At 35.8% G+C, this 20881-nt stretch overlaps 1 protein-coding gene across 4 annotated transcripts in view; it reads right to left on the bottom strand.

Moving 5' to 3' along the window:
- Positions 1 to 928: 928 nt before the first annotated feature.
- LRCH2 (leucine rich repeats and calponin homology domain containing 2) overlaps positions 929 to 20881 on the bottom strand; it is a 45873-nt gene continuing 25920 nt past the window's right edge. For 2 of the 4 annotated variants that reach the window (XM_054075233.1, XM_054075235.1), the window contains 9 exons: positions 20203 to 20251; positions 18965 to 19081; positions 15720 to 15764; positions 15214 to 15264; positions 14061 to 14118; positions 12143 to 12255; positions 11130 to 11267; positions 10782 to 10859; positions 929 to 9651 (listed from right to left, as the gene is read on the bottom strand). In XM_054075233.1, coding sequence (XP_053931208.1) covers positions 9532 to 9651; positions 10782 to 10859; positions 11130 to 11267; positions 12143 to 12255; positions 14061 to 14118; positions 15214 to 15264; positions 15720 to 15764; positions 18965 to 19081; positions 20203 to 20251 — 769 coding nt within the window. In that variant the 3' untranslated portion in view covers positions 929 to 9531. The remainder of the gene's footprint in view (positions 9652 to 10781; positions 10860 to 11129; positions 11268 to 12142; positions 12256 to 14060; positions 14119 to 15213; positions 15265 to 15719; positions 15765 to 18964; positions 19082 to 20202; positions 20252 to 20881) is intronic. The other 2 variants (XM_054075234.1, XM_054075236.1) reach the window with 1 other exon arrangement.

Genomic DNA, 20881 nt, shown 5'->3' with positions numbered 1-20881 from the left:
TAATCCAGTAAGTTAATCACATTTAAATGTCAGCCAAAAAACCCTACAGAAGCTCCATGTACAGTCTAGTTGTTCCACTTCCTAACTATAATGAAAACTATGTTAAGATGATACAAGTCAAACCTTTAACTGTGAATTTCAGAAAAGTCAATGTGTTCCAATTCTGCTTATATTGCCCTTACTAGTAGCTATGAGCTACTGTGCTGAATTATGCATCATTCCCTTCTGAAGGGAATGTGCTATAGCTGTGAAAGCTAGGTATTTCTATTATAATCTACTCTTTGGCTAGATAACCAGAATATTATTAGCAATATTTCCATTATTAATGAATCCTAAGTAATTAAACCCACAAATAATTACATAGACATTTTGCAAATAACTTTAATCTCCTAACATCATTGCAACATTAAACTTCAAACTTCTAAGAAAATATTCTTGGAAGGCTCTAACAACCACTTGAGAGATATTTGTAGCAACTCAGAGTAACAGAAAAACACGATTGAATACAGAACCAGAAAAAGTCTGGGAAAACATGGATGAGTTGAAACCTTTTTTTCCAAACTCTCACAGAGTTTCCACGAACTAGAGTATCAGGACAGCAATGCTAGCCTGAGGCACTATAATTGTATCCATTTACTGGTGTAAACATATCTCAATCCAAGAGGAAAGTTAGACGGATATAGTCATAATAATGAATTTTAACCAAAGCAAACCACTACCTGAGGGCAGCAGGGTGCACAACTGGTCTGTAAGCAGGACACTGAGGACGGACTGCAAAAGCAGATACAGCATGAGAACATTCATCGCAGGTATTGGACAGGCTCTGGAGGGAGAGGCAGATCTCAAGCTTGAACAGAAAACAGAACAGTTCTACTTCGCAGCCGTTCACCATCTTTGATTTAAGAAACAGAAGCTGAATAAGTTTGTGTGTGGTGCAAAAAAGTTGACCTACATGAATCCAAGAACTGCTCCTGAGGAATCGCTTGGTGGAGGAAGCACTGCAATGAAGATCTATAAATTGCATTCAGTGTCATTAGCTCTCAACTCCCGCAGGAATCAATGTGCCCTGCCAGCAGCAGACACCTTTACCAAGGCAGGTGTTGTAAACTACATTTTGTTTATAGCTGAAGCCTGCCATTTACAAAGCTTTCATCACCTCATGAAAGTGAAAAAAAGTCCATGTCTGAGCTATATTATCCACAGCTGATCATCTAAATCTAAAGGAACATACTTGTTTGTGGCACCCTAAGAAATGTACCAAGCTCAAATGAAAAAAAATTACACTGCAGAGCTTCATTAATTTTACATTTCCCAATACACACCATGTTGAAATCAGACTTTTTTCCGTTTACAAGACTCCCCTTATTCAACAGTGACCTCTCCTATGCAGGTGACCAAGGACTGACAAGGATCTCATAGCTCATGCAGTCACGCCTGGAACCAAAGCCCAAGCACACAGTTCATCATTCCCCTCCCTTCGTTATCATTCCCCTTGTAGACCCAAAAGGCCTCTTTGTAAAAGCAAAGTTTTCTTTACAGCTGGAAACTGAACAACAGACTCACAGAACATTTCAACCACAAATCCCTCGTTAATAACTGAAAAAAAAAAAGTTCCAACACTTTAGAAACCTTTGTCAAGGGATGGTGTTCACTTTCTCTGTAACGCTGCTTCTCATTTTCCGCTTTATAATCCCTGATTGTGCTTCATGAGGAAACAAAGAACAGTTGGGGGTGTGCAGATGCAGAATGAAGAGTCTCACAGGAAAAGTAAATCTCTGAAAAGAGACTCTTTTACTTTGAATATTCACATCTAATAATAAAATTGACCAGATCCTTAAACTGAAAAAAAATTAAGGTAGCATCAATTCTATTTTAACCTATATCTGAATAGCCCAAACACAGCTCCAAACGTGGCAGGTCCATTTCCTTAATACTCGGCACAGCAGTTCATGACCGCGAACCCCAAAAAAGGCAAACTGTGCTACTGCCAGAACCAACCCAAGGAACGGAAAGGAAGAAGATCGCTGCTGTCAGTAGGAGCTCCCATACTGGATTAAGCTTACCAATAGCGAGATTTTTAAAAACTAGATTGCTCCAAATACATATGCTATAAAAGATGGAGTGGTTTCCACGTTGTGTAGAAAAGGAAAGTAAATAAAAGTACAAAGACACCGCTATAAGCAAAGGAATCGTTATCTTCACATATTCTCACCAGTGGTGTCCCTGTGGTCAAAACCAAAGTCCCAACAAATTTCTTATGTAAAAGCATCCTACACCTCCCTGAAACAGGAGTTAACATGTCTTCCATCTGTGACTATAAAAATAACATATTTCTTCATAATGAGGCAAATCACATATTTATCAAAATGGCAACAGAGACATTTAAAGGAACATACAAATTCTGATTATTGTTTACGAATACTTAAAAATTGAAGCAAAATCAAATTGAATAACTCGACCACATGAAAGTTATGAAATAGTCTGTATTTTATACACAGAGTATGTACACTGGTTCTGAAAACGTGGGTTTAATCCATGCAAATTTAATACAAAAAACTATTTACAAAAAAGTAACAGTAGGAACATCTTTCGAAAGAAACACATAGGTTGGAAGCTCCAGCAATAATGGAAATCCTGAAAAAAGACTTAATACAATATTGTACAAGTAGACGATCTTCAGAAGTGTGGAAGATGCACTTTACAAGAACATGAAATGCAAAATGAATTAAAATGCACTATCAAAGATGTTGCAATATATACACACAATTTAAGCATCTATTTTCAAATGATCACTCTCTGACTGTGCCTCAGAACTACTCCTGTCATGTCCCGCGCACATTTACATACTGATCACTTGGTTACATTGCATTTTCTGAGTTTTATGATCTCGAGTTACAAAATAAAATAACTGAACATCAACCGAATGATAATCGTAAAGCAATCACATTTTCCTTGTTCTACTCATTACATAACAGTAAAAAGTATTCACATTATTCCCAACATAATCCACCAAACAACCCTTTTGCAATGCCTGCATACGCCCCTATGGGAATCAAAGCCTTGCATTACCTGCTGGTGCACATTGCAGCTCGGAATTCCCGTATTACAGCAATGCTTAACGTAACACATCCGATTCAGTAAACACAACTGTATTAACAATTGCATGTGAAGACCACAATCTTGCACACGCTCCAGAAAGAGCATTTATACTGAACAATGGGAGTTCCCAGGCCTGCAATGGCATGACCAAATCCTAAACAAATATAGCAATTCTGGAAAGATTTCACTGGGTCACTCCTATTTAAAAATTAAACAAAACAAAGTATCCTTGTGATTATTCCCAAATATTCTCTATTTCACAATCTGTCTTTATAAAACTATTGGGGAATTTGCCAAATTTCACACAATTCTGAATGAAATGAGGAAATCCCCATCGTCAACAAGAATTAATTTTGAATGACTGACTATGTTTTAGCTCAGTTACAAAACTATCAAGGAAAATTACAGTTTCATTGAAGTCATAGAATCATTTAGGTTGGAAAAAACCTTTAAGATCATTGAGTCCAAATGCAAACATAACACTGTCAAAATGGAAAATTTCAAAAAAAAAAAAAAAAAAGTGTTCTCAGTTCAAGCTATTATTCTCCTTTAAAATTTTCTAATATACTAAAGTAGTCCGGGAAAGACTTTCTGGTTTTGTATTTAAGATTTGGATTCTAAACTGTGTAGGGGAAAAAGAAACAAAAATTCTTCTTTGAAAATGTAGCTGCCTATAAAAAGTTTGAACTAAAAATGTTTAATGACATCATTTTGATAATAACATGCTTAAAACAACTTTGGCTCACTTTGCTTCTCATGTTAAAAAAAAGGGGGGGGGGGGGGAAAGGCCAAAACCAATGAGAGAACAAATACTGCGTATAAACAAAGTTTTAAGATAATATGTTGTTGGAATTATGCAAGAGAGACGGGAACCAAGACTGCTCCTGCACAGTGGTAAGTTTAAACTAAAATTCAGTTAATGACATGTTCTCTATTTGTAACTGCCAAGATCAGCAGAAACATTCTTCACGGGAAGAGAATAATATTTTACTTCCCTATTTCTTTTACCAAAAAGACCTGTGACATAGAATTGCTGATTAAATAATACCATTTGCCTTTCCCTCCATTTGTAAATGAATTATGTATATCCCACAGCGTGTTGTGTACGGAACAAGAAATAGTATTACTGTTTTGATTCACTCACATGAGAGGACAAGTGACACAGTAACCTGGTAAGAGTCATTGTGCAATTTTCAATCAGTGAAGTTCTATAGTTCCTACAGCAAGCTTCCTGTCTCATTAGACCATTTTTTGCTGGTGGAGATTAAATATTGGTAAACATTTACTTATTTATTACACTCAACTATAAAGTTGTCACTTTCCTTCATTGTTTTATTCAGATTGTGAACATTGCAGGCAGCAGCATGAAGCAAGGAGGTGTTTCAAGTTGTACCACACAGACCAGTCTCATCGTTAAAAAGACAGAGGAGAGAGCAGATGCCACCAGTTAGGTACCTTACCAGGGCTGGGAACAGGCAATGTTCGCTGCACAATCAACAATGCTTTCTACAGCACCGACATAGAGTTATCCAAAATTTGGGAAAATAAAGATGCCGAATTTCTTATTTTTGTAACCTCTACAGAAAGCTCCATATATGTAAGGATTCGTCTCCCTCAGCATGAAGCAGCAACAAAACATGTTATTTTTTTCCCCTCTACTAAGTCTAAAGGCTTATCATTACAAAAAGGATTTGATCTGAAACCAACTCAACTCTATTTGGCCTTTACCATTCCTGGTCTTAATAACTTCTTTTAAATTTATTAATTCCAAAGACTTGTCTGTAAACAACAAATATTTCACCAGTTTTGTGTGCTGGGGTGGTGTTTTGTTTATTTGCTTTTGTTTTTCAAGCAGAGGTCACTGTTTAACGTGACGCAACTCTTGAAAAAGCCCACATACATTGGCCTTAGTGAGGAAAAACAGAAATTTGATTTACCAACATAAAATCATCTCCTATCTGCAGAAAGTGCTAAAAGCTCCCACAAGTTGCTTTCAGTTGAAACCAGTGTAAGTATTGATGTGCTTTATCTCTGCATTGGTATACAGACCAGTTCCAAGGCAAACAGGCAGACTGCAGCTGTATTAGATACAATAGCTGCCTTTCATATAAGCATTTAAGAAAGCAGCAGAAGCAAGAAGTGCCAGATCTTTGTCCTTCTCTTCATTACCAAGAAGACACCCAGAAATTTGGTTTTAGTGAAAATAAATGCCTCTTCATTTTTTGTTTCGATGTGGCTACAGATTTATGTCAAAATCTGAGAAGACTGCCACTAAAGGTATTAGAAATAAAGATTTCAATGCAGTAAATAACTGACACTATTCCTCACCTGCAATTTTATTGAGGTGACATACTCTCCCATAGTATGAAAGCTGTGCTTCGAAGTCTTTTTTCCTATCATCTTAATATTGCATATGGCACATCAGAAAATCTGTATTAAATAAATGAATCACTGTAATATTTTACAGCTTCCTTTGATTTACTATGGATCACTATTTCTAGTCAAGAATTTGACACTAAAGCTTTGCTAGTGTCAAACAAGTTTAAGCTATGTTTGTTATAGTCTCCAGCTCAGGTATTCCTTACATTAAAAAGGTGGAATCTTTACTTCAGTCAAGAGCAAAACTTTGCATTGACTTCAGTGAAGCTAGACTATTACCCAGAAATTCTTATGATGCATGTCACGGTCGTTTATAGTTTCAAATTTATTCCTCTGTATTTTATGATAATTTTAGTTCATGGTTATGTTTTGGAAGGCCTCCAGACACACAGGTACAGATGGCTTCCTGCATCCCCAGCAGCGCCCCAGCTACCACACTGGATTTGCAGTATGATATAACAAATGCGAATGATATAACAAATGTGTGGGAAGCCACCGTAGTTCACAACAACTATTTTAATGCCACTGCCTTAAGACCTCACAATATCTGTGGGACATTATTGCTTAAATGAAAGATCATTCATGTGCAACATACCGCATATGATGACATAAAAATTGAAAGAATACACAAGGCCAAAAGCCTGTCAGTATGTTGCTTCACTCTGTAATTTACAGTTCGTATCACATTATTGCAGTAACTTTGTATAGCATTCACAATAACAAAAGCACCCTAGTTAACTCTTAAATTTGTTAGGAAACTTAATACAGTTTCCCAAAACCTTTAATGTTGACTTCACATCTGAAGTAAAAACTGAGTGACTACAATAGGAACTGGGCAGGCCACCGTTTTTAACCATCCTATCGAGCTGTATCAAGTATCACTTAACGAAACTGCATCCTAAACAAAAGGGGAAAAGGAGATGTCCAACATGCTAAATGATTGGAGTACGGATTCTGGAATCACAGTAGTTCACCAATGCCACTGGATCAATTTCTTAAAAGAAAAAAGTAAAGAGGAAGGAGAAAAGTGCCATGAAGTGACACAATGAACAATGTGAAGTCACTAGATCTGTGAACAAAAATAAATATGAAGGTGCTGGGAATGAAATGGAAAGGGAGAAAGGGGATAGTAGGCAAATCCTTGTACAGTGAAGACAGCAACAATCTCCACGGGCTGCTTTAAAATTAAAACTTAAAATAGAGATTTTTTTTTTTTTGGCATCTTTTTTGCAGTTGCTCCTAAAAAGACCACAATAGGAACAGCCTATTTTATCAAGGCTTTATATTATTATTACTTGTAAAAGCAGCTAAAGAAAGATTAATGTAGGCACAGTGCATGTTTTCTCAGATTGCTCCTAAGGATACTTGAAGGCCTTTATCTTTGCAATGCTAAAAAGGGAACTCTGGAAGGATCATGACTCTCCTTCCACACAAGCATGAAGAAGGCCATAATAATATCATATGAACGACAAAGAAAGGCTGTTTCTAACAAGGTTGTGGGGAAGAGCTCCAAAGTATTTTAAAAAACCCCAACAGTTATTTTAGTAGTTTTCAACTTTGGGAATCCAGTAAGAGTACATTAATTTAATATCCAGTTTTCAAGTTACTTATGAAATAAGCTCAACTTAGAAAAAAGTGGTAAGCATCTGGCATGCTACAGCAATGGAATTCTTAATGCTTACACTGTGATTTAACTCTACTAGGAAAAAAGCTACTTTAATATCAGAAAAAATATTTATATATGACTATGAAATAGTAGCATGAATCAGTTTAAGCTAGACAACTGAAGGTGACAATTTACAGTTAGCAATTCTATGGCTAACATACTGAAATAGAACTTTGCTGTTGTCAAACACCATAGCGAGGAATTGAAAGACAATGACTTTTTTATTTTGAATGGTTGTGTTCTTCAAATCTAGCAGAAAACAAGCATTTTGCTTAATGAATTATATTACTTTTTCATTTTAGTCTTAGCATGACTTTCCAAATGCCTTTAATGAAAAATAAGAGATTGAAGTTGATAAAATGAGTATTATGTCAATGATTAAAAAAGCAAGCGAAGAGACTTGAAACACCATATTTCAAAGTTCCAAGCAATTCAGTTTTCCTAAACAGGTATTTAAGCAACCCAAGATTTATATCTAGGACTTTGCAACTTAAGTTTTACACCAGTCTCTCCATGAGCTGTATTTGAAAAAAACACTATATAAATACTGGGTTTAAACTATTACACACGAATCAGCTTGTTTCAGTGGCTTTTAAAATACAGTAACTCTTTTAAAAAAGATTCCTGTCATCATAAAAAAAAGGTGATTTTTCCTCTCAGCTATTGATTTTAAGGACTATAGTAAATGAAGTAAGGAGTTAGTTAATGATGCGCCTCCCTCATTCTTTTATGAATTATATTGCATAGGGTCTTGATCAACTGGAAATAACAGAATCAAATCCTGTTACGCACTTGGCAAGCATATTGCTCAATCAAAATTAACTTAGCGTGAAACACAAAACTTGTGACAGTCAGAATTTTTTTTTTTTTAAATTGAGCTCCCTACTCATGAAGGACAAACTAATGCAAACAGTTTTACTACTGAAATTATTAAATTCTTTGCAACTTGTTTGGGAAAGAACTCAACAGTGCATGGCTTCAGAATGTTCTCAAAACACCAAGAATTTGTGCAGAAGCAAATAAATACATAAACTCAGAAGTTTCAAAAAAACACCACAGTGGAAATTTTTCTTTATCATAGTTATCCAGAAAAGTCTAATGTCTCAGCACAGTGACATCTGTACAAACTGATCTGTGTGCTTTGCCACACCCGTGTAAATTACACAACAAATCCTGTAAACACTAAAAAGATAAACACTGATATTTCTCAACTAAATTACAGATATACCTGTTGTAAAAATGTAATGTGAGATCAGGAGCAATATTACACAAAATCCTGAAATTCACAGCGTAAACCTGAGATTTTGGCAGTTTTATCAAAATGTCCTAAATTACTCTGTATGCATCACTAGTCCTCATGTCTTACCATGTATATTTGTTTGTCTGAAACAAAGAAAAGTAGACAACTTTTTTTGTCCAATAATACAATAAACCAAAAGTGATTAGGTATTATCAAATTAAATATCATAAATAAGAAGTATTTACAGTATTTTCTATTATTAGACAGCAAAATAACCAATTAAACTGTGCAAACTTAAAACACCCAACATCAAAAATGTGAAGTATTACTTAAAACGTTCACATACTGATTTTACAAAAAACTATTAAAATATTTTAAAACTTCAATTTTATCTATTTTAAACAAAGAAATTTCAAAAATGTTTAAGACTATTAAGAGTTATCAATTACACAGGCACTTCACATGTAAACAATCTACAGTACAACTGAAAAAAATATTTGGCACCAACCTAGAAGACTGGAAAAAACTCAATAAAATGTGACCTTTTCCCATTGTATAATGTTTTGTGTAATCGCCATACACTCAGACTAAATACTGGCAATGTCAGAAGTGTGTAAGTTACACTCAGGAGTGTGAAAAATAAACAACGCAAATATTAAGCTTTCTGAGAGTGAAAGTGGATTACAAGTGACCACTTGCTTACAGTTTTACCATCATATCATCACTACATTTTTGTCTTACCTTCAATGTTTCAAGTCAATCATTTGATTTAAAGTGAGGGAGGGTGTGCTTCATACTTGTAAAATAATTTAAACACTTTCAATGTAGGAAAAGAAATCCAGCATTTAACTGTAACACTGAGATGTTAAATGGCAGCTTTTAACTTAAATTAACTGGAAAGAACCTGATGCTACCACGATCTCTTTGTGCACCCAATTACAAAATAAAAGAACAATAATTAAGTTCTTCTAACTGTCAGCTGACTCCAAGGTTTTCATGTAAGACTCCATAGTAAGGCGTTCTACAGCATCTGGACAGATACCAGTTTGTGATGGCTTGGATGTTCCCATGTAGGAAGCTGAACTGCCTCAGAGCAATCCAAATCAACACATCAAAAATAAGTTGTTTAAACTTCCAAGAAGTCATGTCACATGGAGGAAAGCTGAGATACTTTCAACGTAGGCAATTCAAGCAGAGCTTGAACTGTGAGGCCAACCTTCACCAAACCCCTTTCCTCCAGAATGTGATGAGGCAAGCAAAGTCTCTCCTGCAAAATAAAGCAGTACCTGTATCAAGCTTCATTCATTTTTTCCCCACAAGGAGGGTAACAAACATGTCACACATACATCACTATAAGACACTTGGATAGAATATGTATTTGCCCTTAAATTTCACGTGTGGTTCTCTACAGTAACAGAATGCACAGAAAGTAATTATATCTAAGATCTGCTTAAAGCGTTAAACTATGACAACATCGGAAGATACATATAAGACTGCTAATTCCATAAAGTCAGGGACTGTTTCTTCTCATAAGCAGGGCAAAAGATGGACACAGTTGCCTCAGTGGCCGCCTTCTGCCTTCCCTTGTTTTGTAGGCTTACTACCAGTTTTTCCCTTGGGAAAACATGGAAGTGCTGACAGACTGGGTCTTCGGTAATGAGCCATTGCCCAAGAAAGCCATCTTTCACTTTCAAAATTCAACAAAAGCTGGACAATTTTCCCAACTGCTAGCTGCTGTTACTTGTAATTCAGGAAGTAAATCTTAGCACCTCTAAGTTCTGAGTGGCCTGTGGCTCCACACTACACAGACGCTGTGGCTCAGCAGACCCAGGCTTCTAAATCCATGAAGTAATTTTCTTGTTCCACTAAAAGGGGTCAAAGGAGTTTGTGTCTCGCAATATGCAGGAAATCATTTGATCTTTAGTTTTACCCCCCTCATACAGGGAAGTAAGAGGATGAACTTGGGTAACAGAAGCATGAACAATGGGCTGCAACTATGGTCGTTGGCCAAAAAAAACAAGTAATGAATAAGGCCGCATACTTCTGTGACTACAGGATTTCTCCCAGGTAGATGGTGAAATTCATGTTAAAGTGCATTGCTAAACTCAAGACTTCAAAACATTACACTATCCTCTTCCATCCGTTGTTTTGTTTAGATTATTTATTTTACAAGGGAGTCAGTATTTTTTTATTTTTTTTTTACTATAAGGAAACCCATAAAGTAGCTTCCTCAAGTTCATGCCACAGGCCAGAAATGGGACTTCTCATACCTTCAGGTTCCCTGATCAATGTTATAATCACTGTTTCTCCCTCAATTAAGTCCTCCAAAATCAACTTCAGTATTTGCTGACAGTTTTTGTTGTTATTAATGATAAGTCAATAAAGCAATTAGTATACCTGTGGAACGCCCAATTTTTTACACGCATCGAGAAAGTTTTCAACATTTCTTCTGCATTTTGCCATACTGAGTTTAGGCTGTAAAGACAGGATGTTAGATCTTAATCATACATTTGTGAATGATTGTAGAATTCAGTAACAGTTGCTAAAAGAAGACAAATCCTATGAAGACTCAGTATATGAAAACAGCTCTTACGCTACACACTTTTGTTCAATGCTTTGAGCAGAAAAACTGAAGTGAGGAATGGAGTCAATTTATATAGTAAATGATACTAAAGCATCATGAATCATGATCATCAAAAGCTTGTTTTCATGCAAGATGCAACAAAAGTGAGACAAATTACTTACCACTGCTGGCGATGGTACATGAATGCTGGCAACAGAACGTGGCCTTATGTGATTGGCTAAATGGCAAAGAACTACTCCATCCATCAATGCTGCTCCAATGTCATCTGGCAAAATTACTTTTAACCTTGATTCAAGATTCTATTAAAAAGCCCATAAGAAAGTTACTGTCAACATTAGCTAATTTAATTTCAAATCCAGGGTATTTTGAAGCATTCCATTTAAAAGGGACTAAATTTTAATACTGAAGTGAAATACATGGAGACTACTCTCACTTTACTGAATACAAATATCCTTTTCTCTTTATCATTAACCTCAAGGTTGGGTGTGGCTTTTTCACTCATGCAGGTGACTTAAACAGCTGAAGAAAGGCTGGCCAAGAAATGCCACCACTTGTGTTGCAAAACAGAGAACACAAGCAGTGAATGCTTTTCCCCCACCCTCACTCCTCAGGAAGTGAACCAGACAACTCACACCCCAGATGATTACTGCACTGGAAAGCAGAGCTGTTATGATTTACAGTTAGCTGTAACTGTTAAATATCTTGAGAACAGAGCTAACAGAAACCCACTTACTGGAAGTCTAAAACTAAGATCCCATTCAGTGTTGTTTAACTTTATGCTCAGAAAACACCTGGCTATTCAGAAGGCTATGACCATCTTTCTTCAAATCTCAGGTCAAATATCAGCAAACACAAGTAGACTTATTGCCCTTTCTGGACATATTTTCCTTTTTGGGAAACACTAAAGTCTCAGAAACCTAAGAAAAAAAACAAATTTTCATTTCACTTCATTTTTTACCTAAATAAATGTTTAGTTCCTGATTGCTATTTTGTTTGGACCAAATGTATTACCAGCGTAGCCTGTTACATGAAATTCCTTAGGAAGAAATATCACTACAGAAATGCCCTTGTACAACTGAAATGATTTGCAGGCCTTTTTATTATAAAAGTTTAAATTGTGCTACAGAGCAAACTAAATGAACTGCACAGTAAATAATGGTATAGCAGTACATACATTGCGAAGTTGTCTTATTTGTTCCCTTTCTTCCCTTAGATGCTCCATTTTCCTCCTCATTGTAAATCCAGGATCCGCTGTACCATAGTCCTGTCGAGATGCACGGCTGAAAGCTATTAAACATTAAAGAAGTTAGTTTTCAGAACTCAGATTAAAAGAAAAGCAATAATTAAAAATCTACCATCACAGATAAAAACAGAAAAAAGTTGCAGAACTTTCCAGAACAAATATATTTTAAGTATTCTGCTGTAAAGTTTATCTTTCAAATAAAATACATAGATCATCTCACTTAAGAGCAAATGGGTAACTGGAAAATAGGGAGACAGAACTGACTTCAAATATCTGAGAAGACTCCATTTGCACTTTTCCAAGTATTTTTTGCAATCTAGCTTTGAAAATATTTCCATTGAGTTTTACTTTTACTCAAGTATAAATTCTTTACAGAGGCTAAAAAAAGAGACAGAACTGCTCAGTATAACTTAGAACAAAAGACTTAAAATATACACAGGCACAGATACCGCACGTGTTAGGAGCGCGTATGCAGAGACACAGTGACTGCTTATTAAAGAACTAACTGAAAAATATGAAATGTCTCATCTAATAGCTCCACCAAAAAAATCAGTGCTTATACAATTAGAACTTTCTATATTGCTTCTAATGGTTTGGATTTTAGCAAGAGATCTAACAGTCAAAAATACCAGAAATTTCATACTCTTGAAACCATAGCTCTGATTATATACATTATGGCAGTATGTAGTTTGTGTACAGAAAAATACAATTGTGTGTTACTGACATGATGTATGAAAGCATCTAAACCCACATTTTGGCTTGTAACAAAGAAACAAAATGCCACTCAGTTTCCTAGAACTGACTGAAAGGGGCACTACTATTTTACAGCTGTTAGCTGGCAGTGGCTCCTAGGAGGCCTATTACTGCACTGAGAAAAGGTGGGTTGAAAAGTTCTAACGAGCCCGCTTCCTTCTATCAAATCTGCACCTTCCTGCAGCCAAAAATGCAGATAACTCAGAAGCTTCTTAATGATCACAGACAGCACATCCTGGTACGCATAACTAACCTGTCTCTGGCACAGGAGTTTCACACAACTGCTTACAAATCTCAAGTGACTTAAGGGCCCTGGAGAAGCCACTTGTGTGACCTCAGACATATTCTGCTACTGAGGGCTCACAGAAGGAGTTCAACCTCATTAAACCAAAGAGATGAGATAATTCATTCTTAATAAGCTTGCACAAAAACCGTTCCCTTAAATACAGAGAGGAGTGGTATTAACCGGGAAAAGGATTGCACAGTGGCTTTCCCAAATTATCTTTTAGACTGCTGACATCCAGTATTCATAGAGAAACTTGCAAACAAAATACTGTAAACTGCAAAAAAAATATATTACTTCTACATAAATTTCAGAGAACTAAAAGTCTGCTTTAGATAATACAACTTTCTTGTGAGGGTATGGCAGAGTCTTGGAAAAGCCAGGGTGCAACAAAGTACTATGTTGTAAAACTCCTGGCAAAACTCTGCTGGAAGCATCCTCTCACAGGACAAATTCAAAAATCTACTTCTCTTGAAATCCTCCTGCCTCAGCCATCAGGTCTCAAGAACAACTGTATGCTGCTTTGCTGTTCTTTGACAGTGACTAAGTATAAACAAAACAAATTGGGGGAGGGAAATAATTTACAAAAAAAATTACTGTGCCATTTGGGGAACTTTGAATTATTCATTTGCCAAAGCAGCTGTCTACGTCCTTCCCAGTACTATGCCTGTGATAAGTACACGGGCTGGAAGGCAGTACTGTGTCATCTCTCCATATTCATTCCAATTCATACATCTGCTATCCTTACCGTCTATTCCAGCCTGCAAAATAAACATTTGTTCTATCATGTTATGTTAGATAACAGCAGCTTACCTGACCTTGGTTTGAGACCAAATGGACCATGAGTGTTACTATCTGTTCTTTCATAATCCTGTTAAGAGAGATAAAGTCAATTTTCTTTCTTTCTTTCATTAAAGGAATTAAGCTTTGTTCACATCAAGACAGTGTTTAAATTATTCTTGGCTAAGAAAAGCAAGTCCTCCTGCTTACACGTAACACACTCGTTTGAAGGGGATAGTACAAAATAAATGGAATAAAAGTAACCTTGCTACATGCACATAAAACTGTCTTAAAGAGAAAGAACAGTGGCACCAGATTAACTAAAATCTAAACTATTTCAAACTATTGAAAATCATTCCACGAACAAAGTTCTAAGCCATCTGTGAGCAAATGCAAACCCCCTTCCAACACTTAGCACAAAAATATTTCTTAAGAAATGTTTACTTTCTATTACGAACATCAGGTTTTTCTCATTTCACCATCTAAAAAGAAAGATGCACTCAGTAGTTTGGTATGTACGTGAGATATCCTTATTTCACCATTTATTTCACTGCATTTGAGAGATGCTCACACTCTGCTCCCTCATGTTCCTTATTGACATGAGGTGTAAATGTTAATAATCTTTAGTGTGCTTTATTCAGAGCTCAGTAGTGTAGCACAGCCACAGTAAGACACAGACGTTCTGTAAAAAGAAAAGCAACCAGTGAACTAAACGGCAAGGCTGCACCACAAAGGTGACTGCCAGAACAGTGAAGGATGAAGCCCTTTCAGAAGTGTTGGCACCCTTGGGTTCCCTGTGATATATACAGTACTAAACCACAAGTTTCACTTAAAATCCTCTGGATGACCACTGCATAGAGGACACCTACAAAGTATGGCAAATTCGATTTTTGTTTTATTAGCCATTTCCACCAGGAAAGATAATTGAGACAAAGAAATGCACCTTTTTCCACACCAGTCAAAAAGAAGAAATCTAGGAGAAATCGGATAGTTGCAAAGGAAAAACAATTTGCAATATCTGTCTCTAGTTTCTACCTATTTTTGAATTTTTTTTTAATGATAAGATATTTCTAATTGCTATTTCAAGAGGAAACTAACAACATTATATCTGCATGGAAAAGCTGGTGACAAGTAATGTGCACAAAGAAATGTTTGTTGAATGAAAAACAAAACCACAAACTTGTACCTCAGACGACACAGGAGACTGTGGGGACACATTAGTATTATCACTGTCTTGCTAAAAAGAAATCAAAAAGATGAAATTATAAAAATTAAAATTATGATCCAACAAGAAACTTGAAATTATGAAATACACAATACATGAGACACGTAACATTCGCAAAGCATGCAACAAACTGTCAGCAACTAAATTTAAAGCCATGTCAGTCAAGAAAACACTGTTCATTTTTTTATGTCAAATATTACTTCTACATGCCTCTGCTTAATAGGTGAATTCATTTTCCTGTTACTGGAGCAAGTAAATGTCCTACTTGCCCCAGTACAGAATCTTGATAACTTTTTTCAAATAAATGAGTATAATACCTATTCCTGCTATGGCTTTGGAACACAAAGTTTGTTTGCGTGGACTCTAGCCAGTGTTCTGTTGTTCTGTGACTGTGGCTCATAGATGTTCATAAAAGACAAATGAATAAAACATTTTCTTAAATATTTTACACAATTACCATTTCTCACCTCATCATTTTCATTTCCACTTGAACTCTTTCTGGAAGACTTATACTGCAAAACACAATTATTACTTTAGAATGGAAATATGGTTTTCATTTGAACTAAATGGCTTGATATAACTCAGCTGTTACTTATTACTGGTCAAGCTGCTGAGAAAAAAAAAAAAACGTTACTACATCACAGGAGAAAAAACCCCAAAATAGAAAAGGAACATCTAGATCCTCGGCTAGTCGAGATCTTTGTTAGGTTGAGAGAGTAAGAATATTTTAAAACTAAATACTTATATAATGTGAACTCAGCATACGTGTGTTGATCCAAATGAAAAGATCTTAACAATTGCTACTTTGAAGCATTATTTGTAAGAAAATTATGCAACCCTGAAAATTACTTTTATGCTTTTTGTAATAATAATAACTTATGAAAATTACTATTGTGTTATGTAACTTTAAGATTGCTTACACTTTGAGAGAGTGTAAAAAAAAATATATCTTTTAAAAAATCAGTATCTCCTTTATTTATATCCCATCTTTTCATCTATGTGGTATCACCATTTTTCCACAGGTGTCTCACATAACGAACACTGCCTTCATCATTGTCTCACTTCTTGATTATCCTGAACACAGAAAACAGAGGGATGGAAGGAAGAAATTTACAAAAGCAGTACTTAAGAAAATAAGTACATCTCATCCCCTGCAGAGGAAGCGTACAAAAGAAGAAAAAAACGAGCAGCTAGAATTAAGAAGATTCATCAACACAAAGGTATTGTGTGTCGATGGCGGCCTATCCATCTTTATGATATAACGTGTAACACAGACTAAAGTAAGAGATCAACCTGTCTCCTTCAGAGATCTGACTTCCAGGGGTGCATACAGGTTTTAGAAGAATTTCTTAAAAAGGTGGAAAAACCTGACTTTCAAATATGTTCTTTACTATTAATAAACAGGCAAACTTACATAACTCTGTTGCAGAAAGTTATATTTATTAATTATGCATAGAAGATGCTTGTCTTTTCAAAGTTATAACTGAGTACTGCTAGACTGTAACACTGAACAACCTTATAGAGCTGGATTTTCAACAGCTTTTTAACTACATGCTGAACAATGCTGACAACAACAGTGACGAGCATCTCTCTTGAGAAGCAAAGTATAACAAACAGCCTTTGTTAGCAATGCTACTGCTGTTCACTTCCTGTGGAAATTAAACATGTCTCTTGAAGAGTGATTGAATAAAGCGTCAGATGTTGATTTGTGGGACTCTTATTGTTGGGGGATTTTTGCTGGTTTTGCTTTTTTTGTTTGTTTTGAGGGGCTGGGGAGTGTGGATTTGTGTGTGCTTTGGTTGCTTTTTTTAAAAAAACCCAAACCTACGCAGAGAGTACGGGTAGTTCTGGGGTCAGAGACCTACTACACACATTTATGACTGGGGATTCATCTTCCTGGGTTTACTCCCTGTATGCTTGCATTACAATGGAATATATCACTTTGCCAGCTGATAAGGCAAAGCCTAACTTTCTGTGACCTGCAGACCCCTGCTGCTCAATTCTGTTTATACAGGCCTTTGCATAGTCCTATGTTCATGTTTTTGCACCACAGCCACATGAAAGCTAGCACGAAGTAATTCTATTCCACTGTGCATACACTAAAAAAATTCAGCTTGGATGTAGCTAGGATCCAAAACTACAAACTATTGCAGAAAAAAAAATTCATTTTGGTTGGTAAAAGTGTCTCAAACAGTAGGTATTCAGTGCAACAAAGAGTTCAGGTTCCAGCAATAACTCAGTGCAATGCCATAAGAAAGGGAATTCTGATTCTCATGAACATGCTCAGTGCAACTGCACAATAACAATGTATAACATGTAAAATAAAGATGCTCTATAAATACTGCTGGATGCTGATGAAAGTAAATTTTCTCTATTCTAATGACACCCATTGCAGTAACTGGGCAGGTATTACGATACAAATGTTTGGCAGTACAGATATGATTATTCAATGAGCTATTTTGCCACGAAAACATGGACAAAATACGAATTGTATTTTTACTGGTTTCTCAGAACAGCAGCGGTACCTATTTTTTCCCCTCCAGTTTGCTGTGGAAGACAGACTGTTTCATTTCCTTGTTGACTTGTTTTTGCAAACAAAGCTACCAGTGATACACACTGATGTTTTTATATTGGGTACAGCCTGCTCAATTCACTTCTGAGACATGTCTACAGCTGTACGTAATGTCATTTCAGGTATCCTCTTCTATCACAGAGCTCAAAATTCAGATCTGCATTAGCATTTAAAGACACCACTTAAAGTTATGAGGAATCACTAATGGAGGTCTTCTGTATTGATAGCACAGCTCTGTAATCAGTCAAGTGACTGAATTCTGTTTTACCTGGAGTTTCTCCTCTTCCTCTGAAAGGCTGCGGGGCAAAATTAATTTAGGGATGAAAACCCTGGAAAAAGGTCAATATAATTCAATTTGACTACAACTCCATAAATTCTTCAGGAAATGATAATTAATAGGTTCTATAATCAGACGAATGTATCTGAGCTGTATGGCATGCTCTGGTTTTCCTACAATTTAATTTAATTTAATTCCCTATCTTTTCATAAAATGTTTGGTGGCAAAGACCCAAGAAATGCATTTCATAAGTGACAAATTTAATTTTTACTGAAACTGGCACTGGTTAGACTTCTCCTATATCTCTACCATAACCCCGAACAAATTTTATCTAGTTCTGCCATAACTTCGTATCTGTTTTGTAATAAGCAGACACTGACATCTGGTGACCGATGGTACGCGCTACAGCAGCAAAGACAGACAGGAAATTCTCTCTCTAAAATGCAGTCTACTGCAGTGAGAACCAAAATGCATAAACCATTCTCTTAACCAACCTGCACAAAAGGTAATATATATTTCCCTCGCACTACAAAAAAAAATATATATATCACAAAATGGACAGGAAAGGACCAATAACTGAAGGCTAGTTCCTGGCTTTACCAGAAAACAACTGTAAATTATTTTATTTAAAGAATAGTGTCTTTGGTCAGTTTTTTCCTCCTGATTTTCCTGCACTCTCACATTACCCTAAATGCATACATATATATTAAACTCAAAAGAGCCAAATAAAAAATTAGAGGTTACACGTAAGATTACAAGTATTACAGCCTCTGAGGATTCCTCACCTTTCCTTAGTTATACAGCTTCTTCAACTCCCCTTAAAAAAAAAAAAAGTGTCACCCACCCACACTCCCCCCCATTACCTTGAAATACTCTTTCCTAATTTGTTTACTTCTCCTTCTTTCTTCATTCTGCCAAATCACTGGCTGTGTTTCTGGCCAGTGCTGCTCATCCAGTGACTCCTTCTGGTTTTCCAGTGGCTGTAAGGTTCAGAAATAGATTTATGCAAAATGTAAATATACTTTGCGTGCATTAGCACAAATTAGTATGAACTACAATTATGATTTTTTTGCCTTTCAATCTACTTTTATGATATGAAAGTTTTGTCAGGCTTAATGGTGATTCTGGTAGAAAACACCTATTTCTTTTCAAATCCTAAAACATTTCACAGAAGAGCAAGAATCAACTAAATAATTCCTAAGAAAACAACACCCTTTTCTGCAGAGCCTCATTTCTGCAGGTATACTAGGAAGCCATCTAAGGCTGCCATAAATAACTACAACAAAACAGTTGGAAGTGTCATTAATCACTAGTACATCTAATCTATTAATCCTTACTCATTGCACAGGCAAAAGATGGCTATAGACAATTTAAGTATTTGACTAGTGTTCCTATCTAAAAGATTTTACACATCAACTAGCTATAAAGGAAATCTCTCTTTCAAAGTATTGTATTATGCAATATAATCTGAAGAGACAGCTAAGGTACTTTTCTTCTTAAGAGGGTGATGAATACGTACAAATATGTCTATTTTATGAAAACTAAAAGCAGATAATCTGAAGAGACCATTTCATAACAAGCAAAAAACTATTTTCAACTATTTCTTCCTATTAGAGTATCTAGTTACTTAAAGCAATTGTAAATACTTGATGGATTAGAACATACAATAATAATAAAAATGTACTCTCTATAGTTTCACTGCAATTTTATTGCATCATGAAAGCTTTTCAGTGAGGTACAAGGAATGGAAGACCTACTTAACCTTGAAACGACTTAGAAAAGAGAACATTATGGTGAGGCAATAAAATCTACATGTAAAGAAATACTAAAGCCAAGTAAGTAAAACTTGTCTCATTAGCTTAAAGATCTTAAAGCTAGTACCATATGCTCTTAAAGAAAAGGCCTCCATTACACACAATCAAATTATCTTGAAGCGTAAGTTCTTTAGCGGCTTTATATTTTCCATCACAATTGCACACATACAGTAAACTAAGTGTGCAAGCAACCACATGAATGCTTTCTGCCAGGAAACAAACCCAAAACCCCACTAGATCAGATCACTCAAAATATGAAGCCACCTCATTTACTTTTTAATATTTACCTGCCAGCTGTATGGAGACACAGGGGAATTCACTTCATCTGAGGAGACACTAAAAATTTGAGAAGTATCATGAAATTTACTACTTTTTTGTTCACTTTAAAATCAAGTTACTTTAAAATATCAAAAAAAGGCAACACTGTTAAAAAGCAGCCTTGCTGCAGCACTACAGTATTTTTTGGCTACCTGTATAAGGATGCTACAAGGTGGCAAAAATATAAAACCATTTGACTAAAATCTCAAATCATATGTCAGTCTTCTTCACCAGATGCTGACAATAGGTATTGCACGCTACAGTACTTCATTCGATAAAAGCTTTTTCTTAAGCATGTTGATCTTTCAGGATTACTAACACACCTTCATTGTTTTGTTTCTCAAAGCAAGCAATGAAACATGTTGTTCAGAGCTGACAAAATCTCTACTCTTGAACTTTTAGAAGACTCCCATCCTTCACTTCAGTGTTTGCTCTATACAATAGAAGCTCAGACTCAATAAAGAAGGGAAAAACAGCTTAAAACGGGACAGTGAAACTGCAAAATCTCAAAAAATACACTTTGGAACATGAACTGCCCGAGATTATTGAAAGTTCTCGGGAAAATAAAGCTGTTTACATTTGGTCTCACTTCACATTTTTCTAAAACTTTATGTGAAATTCACTTCTACCACCTTACCAGCAACCATT

The sequence above is a fragment of the Cuculus canorus genome, chromosome 10, assembly GCF_017976375.1.
Source record: "Cuculus canorus isolate bCucCan1 chromosome 10, bCucCan1.pri, whole genome shotgun sequence".
NCBI lineage: Eukaryota > Metazoa > Chordata > Aves > Cuculiformes > Cuculidae > Cuculus > Cuculus canorus.
Note: the sequence above shows the minus strand (reverse complement) of the source record. Positions and strands in the feature narration are given on the sequence as shown.